A 12,165-nucleotide genomic window follows, 5' to 3' on the forward strand; every position below is an offset into this window, starting at 1 on the left:
CGCTTCTCACCCCACCTTCCTTTAGTACCCACTCTATTGAACCTCTATAAAACTGTGGTTCAAACCACCCACCTTAATCCCCTCTTTTTTTAAAAAATCCTGTCTAAATGAACAGAAACCCCTTCATTAATCATCCCCTCCAAACTGCCAGCCCTCCCTTCACTCACCGTGCCATGAATTTTGTTTAAAAAAACCTGCATCCTCAAATGCTACAGCGTGACCACTAGAATCCTAACAGCCATCACATAACTCTGTGTTCATAGTGTGCCAAAGCACCCGTCTTTGTTTCAGCAACATCCACCTTAACTGCTACAGATTTACTCCATTTTAAAACGGACCTTTCAATTACCACCACGTGCTATGTCACATGTATATCTGTAACCTCCTACCATCCTACTTGCGGAGTCTAACAGCAGGGCGGGGGGGGATGGGGGTCAGAGCCAAACCCCTGAACTATGGTCTCTGTTTTATGGCTATCGCGCTCCCCGTATCAGCTCACCGTGCCCTCTCCACGGTGATCACCGGTCTGTCCCCTCTTAGTCGGCCCCTTTGATCTTCACTGGTTGGGATCCCTCTCCGCGGCGTCACCTGCCCTAGAGCGGCCGGATTCTCTGCCGATCGGAGGTTGCTCCTTGACTCCGGTGTGCTTCCGATCTGCCAGCCCTCCTCCGATGTCCCTGGCCCCTGCTGAATTCTCTCCTGACGGGGTCAGCAGTACCCCGGGGTTGCAGCGTTCACTGGGGTTGTGGCCAGGCCCTCCTCTGCCACCCCTCCAGGGATACCACCACTGGTGCCAATGATGTTTCATGGGACCGTGCACCTGTTGCCGTCCTCCTAAGTAGGATTCTGCATCACGGTGCCGCCATCCGTTCCGCCGCTCGACACCGCGTCACAGCGGCCCCAGCACATAGTGTAGGCAGACGGGGGAGCAGAAAGAGCCAAAGGAGGGGGGGAGGATTGGAGAGGCCAATGGAGTACCACCGGCGCTCGCTCCTCACTGCTCCCGCGGTTCCAAACCCGGATGCTGTCCACAGCCCCCAGAAGACGCCTTCTTCACCGCTCTGATTGGGCCGCCGCCATTTTGTCTAGGACCCAGGCTCCGCTCTTCTTCATATTTCTCGCCGTTATGGAGCAATCTTCGGCTGTACGGACCAGCCGGGGCACGGACCATGACTTCCTGCACTTTGCCTGTAAGTTTCAGCTCAGGATCAGGTAGATGCACATAGGATAAACTCAGGATCACTTGTTGGCCATCGGAGTTCTGGTCGGACTCGTCTAGTACGCGATGCTTCTGGCCACGCCCTTCTGACACCACTTTAAGTATTTTTGGAAGACTGGGCCGGATGTAAAGGCAAAGATTTTTAATTTGTTTCTCAATTTTGTCTTATATTCAAAGTATTGCGATATTGATATATGTAAATGTTAATGAAAATCTCTTAAAATATTGATTTTCTGTCTTCTCCTTTTCTCCTTCTAGGTCTTCTGAAGTGGCTGTCTTACCCGGATTCTCAGCAGAAAAAAGAAACGAGCAGTACGTAACTATTCCAGAGGTAATACCTAGAAGTCTCCATCACCAAAACATCTGGTGGTTAGGTAGGAAAACAAGTAATGTACCAGTAAAGGCAACCAAAGATTATTGTGTGGCTGATCTGCCATTCATTAGTCATAAAAGATTAGAAGCGGCCTCTTGGGACTATTCAGGAAAGTCTAATCATTGCGTTTTTCAATGTAATATCCCTTTTCCGGTATTTGTCTTAATCCCTTCTGGTGAGGAAACAATAGGAATTTCAATCTCCTTTTTTATATATATTATTCTGCCCAGAGCACTTTGGGACTTGTAGTCCTTATTGTGTACGTATGTTCATTTATATTTAGGCATTTCCTTTTGGATTCAGATTTTTGACTTGGGAAAGCATACACAATGCTAATACACCCTGGACCAACACCGCATGTGTCTCGTATCCTTCCCACTCCCTCCTCCTCCCTCTCAATAAGTTCAAAATTTGGCCCAGGTACTCACCTGCTCTGCCGCAACTCTCCAGAGTTGCGGCGGCTTGTCAGCATCCTCAGGGGAAATCTACCATTCCTCCAAGCCCGATTCAACGTCCTCCTCCTCCAGACTGGGTCCATCAAGATTCTCTGGGTCGGTGGCTTCCTCAGCGGTCTCCCTTCGAGGTGGGCACTCCATCCATTTGGCAGGATAATTCCGGGTAATCCTTCCTCAGATTTTGTTCTGTCCTCGCGGGATCTTGCGGCCGCAATTCTTCTCCCCCTTTCCAGGGTTTGCGCCTCCATTTTCTTTCCACAGTCGCCTTTCCATTGGTTAACTCTGTGGGTCTGTTTAAAGAAACAAGTCTGTTTTACTAATTCCTCAGTCTCTTTAACTTTCCTTACTTTCTTTTCCCAGTTCTTACAGCACAGAGGAACTACCGCGAGAGGACAGCAAGGCAGATAACCAGCAGGAGAGGAGCCCTAGGTATGTAAATCCTCAGATCTTAATTTCCTTACTTTCTTGGTACCAAGAAAACTCTCATGGGGATATTGGGATATGTAATGCGCATTGGTTTTCTGCTAAGTGCCCTTACGATGGAGGGTTTGAAAGCGAAATAGTTGAAGGGCCAAAGACCTTCTATGGAGACAATCGTTTTTACTTTTATTTTGTGTCATCTATTCTAACAGGGCATGGCCAGTAAAGAGTATAAGCTTGCTACCCTCTAAATAATATCGTAATGTATTAATAGCCCAGTTAATGGCCAACGCTTCTATTTCAATAGCTACATACTGTCCTTCCCTGGGGAAGTGTTTCTTACTGATATAGGTTATAGGGTGTTCTTCTCATGTTCATCCTGTTGGAATAGTACAGCTCCAAGGCCTGTATCTGAAGCATCAGTTTGAACTATAAAAGGTTTGTCACATTTGGGGCTGGTGGGAACTGGTTAAAAAGAATGCCTGTTTGAGGGAATTAAAAGCATTGATCAGATTAGGTGAGGTTATTTTAACTCTGCTTCGGTCTTGCTGGATTTTTTAGATTCTCAGTCAAGGGGTATCCACTTGCGAAAACCGAGATATGAAACGCTTATAGTAACCTAGTAGGCCTAAAAACGCTAGCAATTCTCTATTTGTTTTTGGCATAGGAATCTTTGAAATGGCCACAATCTTTTCAGTTTGTGGCCTCATGTGTCCACCTCCTAGGAAATATCCCAGATATTTAACAGACTGACTTATCAGCTAATAAATGTTTCTTGGGATTCACTTTTAACCCATAGGAGTTCAAGGTGTCTAAGACTGCCTGCACAATTGGGGAACTCCACTCAGTGGTGGAAGGCTTAGTAGCCTCTATCTGTAACATTTGTTGTTCTTCTGTTTTAACAACTTCTCTACGAGCTTATGGTATATGGTAACGTTTTAGTCTTATCATTTTCCCGGGGAGTGAGGGGCTGGGGTGTGGATAGCATTTTACCTGCGATGGCCCTACTTGGGGTATTAGAGAGGACCTCGGTATGAGGTTGTATGTGCTTTATGAAATCTTGTCTATGGGAGGGGTTAAATCTGGATCTATACTATATAGGAAGAGAGGTTCGTTTTAAACTCATACTCCTGTCAGCACTGGTAAAGGGCCTTCTTGTTTATTGAGGAGATAGTTATGGTATATTTGGGAGGTTCTTCTACAGGAATCTAGTTCAATTTGATAGGTGATTGGGGTCACTTTAGCTAACACTTTGTGAGGTCCCTGCCATTGACCCTGTTGTTTATGATCTGATGATGGCATCATAATCAAAACATGGTCTCCCACAGCAAACTTCCTCTTCTTGGCTTTTTTTTCATATTGTCCTTTTTGTTGGATTTGGGCTTATTCCGGGTTTTCCTTCACCATGCTCTATATCTGACCTAGATATGCCTGTAGCTTTGCTACATACTCGGGCAAAGGTTTATTGTTGTGCCCTCCATTTCCCATTTTTCCTTCACCATGAGTAACAAAGACCTAGGTTGGCATCCGTATACGAGTTCAAATGGGGAATAATCTGGACTCCTCTGGCCTTTGCTACTTATAGCAAACAAGGCCATGGGTAGCATATCTTACCAATGTCTAATTTCGAGGTTCAGTAGTTTTTTTAAAGTATTTTTCAAGCTGGCATTATATCACTCAACCAAACCGTCAGTTTGGGGGTGATTTGCGACTATTCGATTATGAGTATCACCCAACACGTGACAGACTTGCCTCATTGTTTTTCAAACAAAGGAGCCCCTTGATCTGTCAATTTATTTTGGAATACCCACCCCAACGAACACATCTATCATGACTTTGGCCACCATCCTAGTATTGGGATTTGGCAGAGAAATTGCTTCAGGAAAATACGTGGCATAGTCAACAAGTACTAACACATAACAATATCCACTCCTAGAGGGTAAAAAAGGGCCTATTATGTCCATCCCCACTCGGGTGAAGGGTACATCTATGCAATGGCATCCGGGGTAATCTGGGCTGTTTATATCCGCTAAACTTTTGCCATGTAGGACATTCTTTGCAGTATTTTTGTACTTGTTGAAAAAGACCTGGCCAGTAGAATTATCTAAAATGGCCCACTTGTTTTCTTTCCTCCCAAAATGTCCTCACAGAAGGTGACTGTGGGGAAAGAACAGAACTTTATCCCTAAAAAGGGTGGGGAACAATAATTGGGCCGGATCCTTTGGAAACCTTGTGGTGAGGTATTGCTCCAGCTATATATTTTCCATTATATCCATTATATCCTCCTTAGTTGCTGTGAGGGGTTTTAACCAACAGTCACTTAAGTCTTTTACCCTGTAAATACACTGCCATGGGTGTTTCTTTGGCTTCGTTAAGATGATGCAATTTTATTCAATACGTTTAATCGTCAGTCCTTAAATGTTGCAGAATGTTCCTTTTATCTCAATGTAGGGAGTAGTGTCCTGAGGGTTTGAAATCTAGCAGGCGGATTGTAACTCCCTTGTTAACAAAGGACCTAGATATTGGCTTCATCGGTCAGCCTGCCAGGCTGCAGCCTGTGCCATGCTCTTGAAATTGTTAAATAAAAAGTTTTGATCCTCTACTCTACTTTAGCAGAACCACTGAGGGCAACACAGTTTGCCCCCTCTATTGTCCCAGGGTATCAGCCAATCTTCTAAGGGCTGTCTCCTTCCTTTTAGCTTGTGTTGTCTGGGCCTTGTGTATTACATCGCGATCTTCCGCTGCTGTATTAAGGAATTTTTCCATCGTCCGCTCCTGCTTCACATGGCTCTCAGCCATCTTGTTCACCACCACCTCCATACTTCCAGATCCCAATTCTGACACCACTTGTGGTACATTTGGGAGACTGGGTCGGATGTAAAGGCGAGGAGGATTAATTTGTTTCTCAATGGTGTCTTTTATTCAAAGTATTGCGATATTGATATACATAAATGTTAATGAAAATGTCTTCAAATATTGATTTTCCATCTTCTCCATTTCTCCTTCCAGGTCTTCAGTTGTGGCTGGGTTCCCCGGATTGTCGGCGGAAAAAGGAAATGAGCGGTAATTAGCGATTCCAGAGATAATACCTAGAAGTCTCAGTCACCAAAACCTCTGGTGGTTAGGTGGGAAAAGAAGTAGTGTCACAGTGAAGGCAACCAAACGTTATTGTGTGACTTATCTGCTATTCGATGGACATAAAAGATTAGACGCGCCCCTTCTTTATGTTCCCTTCGTTCCTCCCTTCCATATATGAGAAAATAAGATAGATATAGATAGATATAGATATATAAATATTTATCTATATATATATATATAGCAACTCTGGCTAAATAAAGAAATGCACGAAATATATCGGGTCCACGCTTGTTGGTCCATGAGAGGAGTTGGAGTGAAAGCGAGGTGAAAAGGATATATATATATATCTCCAAAGCTCAGCGTGTATCCAAACAAATCACTCCTGGACGGGTGCTATAGTGCGGTGATGCGTTCCGCCAAAATACCAGCTCAAATCTCTCCTCTTCAGGAAAGAATTTGCTCTCTCAGGTGGCGTTTCATTAAGGAATTTATTTCACGAACAAACGCGTTTCGGCAGTCTGCCTTCCTCGGTGTTGCCAGCACACTGCAGGCAGCCGTCTTTTAATTCATTCTCATAGGTGTAACTGAAAGAGGACTGTGTGGACCCACAAGACAACGTTGATGAATCAACCGCCATCTTGCAACATACAAATAACATATGTGTATATACATAACCATCGTTATTTGTGTTCTTATACAAATCTTACATAAATTACATTGCATGGAAATAATATTACATCAACATACAAGTGCAAAATTGCCGATCATTATTTTGGCGTGCTATTGGAAATCCTCGAAGTGCATTATAGGTAAATACCCATCTACTAGTCACATTTGGATTTGAATCTTTTTCTTAATGCTCTGCTTGCGATCTGGCTGAAAAACCGCTCATGAATTTAGTATCTAATACACGGCTGACTAGCGCTAAGTGAGTATGGACAATAACGTTTTCAACATTCAACTCCCATGAATTTCTTAGGAGAATGTCCAATTTTTATAATCATTCAGTGCCATCATACCATATATATGTGTGTATTAAGAGTGAGAGATCTTCTTTCTTATCTTATCACTCTCCTCACAATCTAGCCGAAAATCAGCTTATGCTTTCCGCACCTACTACGCGACCAGGTTGCATCAAATTGGTTTAAACGATAAAGTTATTCACAATCAACTTTCACTCTAGAGGATGATCAAATTATTTATGTTCAGATAATCGCCATATGCCATCAAGCTGTGTATCGGCAACGGTCCACTGCCCCTAATGTTACATCTAGTAATTCAGCACATTGACATGCCTCACATGTCTAACAAGATTGCATCATCAATCATTGACTAGACAATCGTTAAGCCCAAAGTAGTCTTCATGGCGCTTCACAATGTTATTAAAACAACGGTCTTATTGTTTATTCAAATTTGTGATCTGTCGGAATGCTTTGGAGCCCCAAATTCACATTCCTCCCAGGGGTTACATGTAACATGTCATACTCCTAAGTGCGATGCCAGTTCCTCATTACTGTTTAAACCTTTCAGAAATTTAGTTTGGAGATCGACTATATATCCCTTATCTCGGCACTATTCAGGAAAGTCTAATCAGTGCGGTTTTCTATGTATTCTCCGTTCTCTTGTAGGGGATTTCCGTGTATAGTCATAATAATGTGAATAGTCCCACCCATGTTCGTGGACCCCAGAGCACTTCATTAGATATATCTTCTTAAGTTTTCATCTTCTGCCTTTCTTCAGGAAGGCCTGTATAGACACTTAGGAAATAAAAAGAAAATAATGCAGCCTAAAGAACTAGGCTACTCTGGACATTACTTTATCTTGAAGTGAGGAAAAATAGCCAGTTTACTTTTCAAATTTAGCAATTTACTGAGTTTTACACATAGAAAACTCTCCTTCACAAAGCTCTTTTTTTCATGATAGAGATGAAAAGGAATGGATAGAGAAGCCCCCATAGGCTGCCATTATGTGCCTGTAAATGGATACCGTGCCTTTAAGAGTGTTCAGAGACCCCCGGTATCCCATGATGCACAGCTAGAGGCAGTTACATTCAGTTCTTTTTTCCCGCTCCTGCTAGCAGGAACCTAGAGCATTGAGCTCTACCTTTTTTGGTATTACATTCAATCTTAGTGATATATTTGGATTTTTGCAGTTTCACTCGACGTCTTTGGCCTTTATCTACCTTCTGCTGTATTTGTTTGGCAGAATTTCTGCAGTTTTCTTGTCACAATGCAATCTCTATTTGACAAGTGTCCTGACTGTGCTACGAAGAAGGCCAAGGCTGATGCTCACAGAGTCTCTATTCTGTGTTTGCCTGTGTCTCATGTGCCTGACACCTGTTCTATTTGTAAGACCTTTTCCAGGCACACCCTGCGTGACAGGGAGAAGATTTGGCTCCAAGGGCTAGAGCTGAGAAGACCGAAGGCAGCTTCTTCAGCCTCTGGGCAAGGAAAGGGTAAGTCCTCTACCAAGTCCCATGCTTTGAACTCTGGGGGGCTTCCCAGTCGAAAAACTGCTGAAAAACAACGTCAGTCCCGATCGATGTCGAAAACAGCGATGACGACGTAGAGAGCAGGTATGACGACAATATGCTCTACGTCGACCCAGGGCTCTAAGTCGAAGCAACGTCGAAGATCAACGTTGTGGAGAAGAATGGCCAGGTCTTGGACGAGATCGCCTTCGCGGGTTTCCCCAAGTTCGACCTCGACTCAATGAAGATCGCCGTCGAGGCATCATTGTCGTCAATATGAGTCTCACAAGCAATGGCGGTTGCCGTCGAAGCGCTGCCGCCGATCACCATCGACGTCAACGAGAAGGTCGATGTCGAGGAGAAGGTCGATGTCTACGAGACGGTCGACGTCGAGGAGACGATCGAAGATGCTGAGAAGGTCGACGTCGAGGGGTCAATACCGACGTTCGACGTCGAGGTCCCATTCTGGGCCTCGTTCCGTTGTGAGCCTATCGTCGTCGACAGGGAGTTTGCGTTCCACACAACGTCGACGCTCACTGTTGAGCAGTGGATCGACATCGAGGGGGACGTCTGAGATTGAATCCAGGGCTTCCTTGCGACCAGTCCGCAAGCGGAGGAAGTTGGTTTCTACTCGCATACCTATTCACCATCTAGGACGCCTCCTGCTCCTCATTAACCGGTGGTCCTCCCAGTGATACCTCTAGCACACAGCTCAGTCCTCCACCTCCGGCTACTCCGCCGCCTCCTCCTCTTCCTCCGCCTCCTTCACCACCGCCTCCTCCTCAGCCTGGGCCCGTGGCTCCTCAGCCCATGCGTCCTGTGGTTGAAGACCAAGAACACAGTCACGACGGAGATATCGTTCCCATAGACGCCACCGGTCTTCCACAAGATCACGTCGTCATCAATATGAGAGATCCCAATCCCGGTATACCAGGTTTACGTCTTCCACGAGTATGGGGAGGTACTCGCCTACTCTCACGGACTCTCCCCCTCAGAGGGTGTCTTCTGTTGACAATATCTCCACCCTCCAGGAGGTTCTGGTCAGAGGGGCTTCCAAGCTGAACATTCCCCTGTCTACTCCTGTACCGTCGACATCGGTGATATTTGAAACTCTACAGCAGAGACAAACATCACGTCCATTGCTCCAGTTGGTGCTGGGTTTGGAGGAACCGGCTATGGAGCTGTTCATAACGCCATCTTCTATAAAATCTGCACCTTCCAGGTTACAGAAGAAGTATCGCCCATCGGAGGCGGACCCTGCCTTCCTTCGATTGGACCCCACCCCGGATCAGTCATAGTGGTGGCGGCACAGAAACAGCATGCGACTTCCACAGTACCACCGGATAAGGAGAGCTATAAGCCGGATTCGGTGGAGAGAAATGCTTGCAACACTGCAGCGGTTCAGAAAAGGGGGTGGTGATGAACAGAGTGTCTGAATTAAGCAGACCACTCTTACCCAGTCCAAAGATCAGGGCTTGATCCATCACCGTTTTTTAGCTCACTGCACCATCCCAGCTCAGAACCTGGCTACATGCAAATTAGTCTGGTCCTGTCCCAGTGCATGATGGGAACAGGGCAAACCAAACTACCAAGCCAATTCTTATACTGGGAAGGAAACAAGCTTCCGGGGACCGGTTTCTGGCATTTCAGCCGTCGTCGGCCCGGCTTGCAACACTGCAGCGGCATCCATGAAGGCAGCCAGCTCTACCGTCTTGCTGGGCCATTATGATAGATCCCTGTGGGAGTCCCTTCAACAATTTATGGATGTCCTACCCAGAGACAAGCGGGAAGATTTTCAGGAGATAGTGAACGAGGGCCTGATGTTCTTGAATCAAGTCATCAGTGCTGCAGCGGATACTTCGTTCCTGGCAGCCCACGGGTATTGCCATGGAATTGCTCTACGGCGACATGCTTGGCTTCGTCTTAATTCTCTGAAGCCTGTGGGGCAACAACGCATTTCCAATCTCCCGTTCTCTGGCACGACTCTCTTTGGCTTCCATGCGGACGATGAGATGGTCCGCGTAAAGACTGAAATGGAGACTTTGAAGGCTGGAGGTTTAGAAAAACCTAAAGAACAGCAAAAGACCTTACGCCCTTTCCATCGGCGTTTTTCCTCTCAGAGGTTTCAGCAGTCTCAGGGCCGTCAGTCCAACCAACAGCAGGAGTTTCAGCGGTCTTTGCAGCCGTGTCAGAAACTCCAACAGTGAGGACGATCCAACCGGCAGTCTGGACAAGGGAACAAGGCTCCTGCTGGTTCCAAGCCCTGAAGGGTTTCTTCCCCCTCATCGGTTATCCACTCCGGTGGGGAGAAGTATTCAAAACCATCTGGCAGAGTGGCAGAAAATAACTCAGGACAATTGGGTGCTGAATATTGTTCGCAGTGGATACTCGCTACGTTTTACAAGTCCTCCTCCTTCGATTCCTCCAACTCGATCACGTTACATGCTCTGCGAGTTGCAGAAGGAGGCCAACACCCTCTTACAAAAAAGGGCGATAGAACTGGTTCCTCAGGCTCAAAGAGGAACAGGACTGTATTCTCTGTTCTTTCTGGTACTCAAGAAAGACAAGCACGAGTTCAGACCCATCCTCGACTTGCGACAGGCCAACAAATGGGTTTGCAGAGAAATGTTTCGGATGTTGTCCTTGCATCAATTCTACCCTCAACTTCATCAGGGAGATTGGCTATGCGCAATAGATCTGCAAGACGCATATTTTTACATGCCTATAGCGAGGAAACATCGCAAGTTCCTGTGTTACACTGTGGGCAACAACCATTATCAGTACTCCGTGCTTCCTTTCGGCCTGAAGTCAGCGCCTCAGAAATTTTCCAAATGCACTGCTCTGGTGGCCGCACATCTACGGAAGAACAAGGTATTCGTCTATCCGTAACTGGACGACTGGTTGATCAAGGCTGCTACGTTTCAGGAAGTGCAACAGCATTTCAACAGGACTTCCAATCTCCTACTTCGTTTGGGCCTCCACATCAATCTCACCAAGTCTGTCTCGACTCCTGTCCAATGTCTACAGTACCTGGGAGCCACGATATATGCACAGCAAACGTGTTTCCTTCAGAGGAGAGACGCTTATCGATCCTTCGGAAGGCTCAAGCTCTCATGGCAAATGCCCTCCCTGACTTTGAGGAAGGTATTGTCTCTCCTGGGCTCGATGGCCCCCTGTATCTTCCTCACTTCCAATGCATGCCTCCATTGGAGACCCCTGCAAGAATGTCTAGAGGATCAGTGGGACCAGAAACTGGAACATTGGGAAGACAGGATTCAGCTGTCGTAGCAAGCTCTCTGGTCCATCTGATGGTCATGTTCTCTGCGCAGTCTCCTCCGGGGATTCCCTTCCACAAGAAGATACCGACGCAAACCATAGTGACGGATGCTTCTCTCCACATCTGTGGTGCACATTTCGACCACCTTCAGATTCAGGGCACGTGGTCCCCAAAAGAGACCAAGTACCACATCAACTTCCTGGAGCTTCGAGCAGTCCATTTGGCGCTGAAAGCCTTCCAGCCATCGTTTCACACCAGTTCCCTGCTTGTTCAGACAGACAATACAACAACAGCGTTCTACCTCAACAAGCAGAAGGCTCAAGATCTCAAGTGTTATCTCGGGAAGCCCAGGTCATCTGGAACTGGCTGTTAGCCAGGAACCTGACCATCACAGCAACTCACCTTCCAGGTGTTCAGAATGCTCAGGCAGACACGCTCAGCAGACTCATTCCAGAATATCACGAACGGGTCTTAAACTACGAAGTGGTGCGAGGCATCTTCGAAAGATGGGGTACTCCGGAAGTCGATCTTTTCGCTACCGCAGAAAACAGCAAATGCAGTGATTTCGCCTCCTGGTTTTACCAACCAGGGACTCTGGGGAATGTCCTGCGGATCAACTGGTCAGGCAGCTTTCTCCATGCTTTTCTGCCAATTCCCCTGATCCCGACAGTACTGATCAAGCTCTCACAGTCACGGGCCAAGATGATCCTCATTGCTCCGGAGTGGCCCCGTCAGTGGTGGTTCACAGACCTGCCACATCTCCGTCTTCCATGCAGGCCAGACCTTCTGACAAAGTTCGGTGGGCAGATGGTGCACCCCAACCTCTCGTCATTGAATTTGGTGGCATGGCTCCTGAGTTAGTACAGTACAGAC

General features: G+C 46.5%; 1 protein-coding gene across 6 annotated transcripts in view; it reads left to right on the forward strand.

The window, feature by feature from the left end:
* LRRC34 (leucine rich repeat containing 34) overlaps positions 1-12,165 on the forward strand; it is a 327,003-nt gene that overhangs the window by 145,351 nt on the left and 169,487 nt on the right. For all 6 annotated transcript variants that reach the window (XM_086944309.1, XM_086944310.1, XM_086944306.1 and 3 more), the window contains 3 exons: positions 1,478-1,531; positions 2,408-2,476; positions 5,477-5,530. In XM_086944309.1, coding sequence (XP_086800435.1) covers positions 1,478-1,531; positions 2,408-2,476; positions 5,477-5,530 — 177 coding nt within the window. The remainder of the gene's footprint in view (positions 1-1,477; positions 1,532-2,407; positions 2,477-5,476; positions 5,531-12,165) is intronic.

This window comes from Lissotriton vulgaris, chromosome 11 (assembly GCF_964263255.1).
Source record: "Lissotriton vulgaris chromosome 11, aLisVul1.2, whole genome shotgun sequence".
Taxonomy (NCBI): domain Eukaryota; kingdom Metazoa; phylum Chordata; class Amphibia; order Caudata; family Salamandridae; genus Lissotriton; species Lissotriton vulgaris.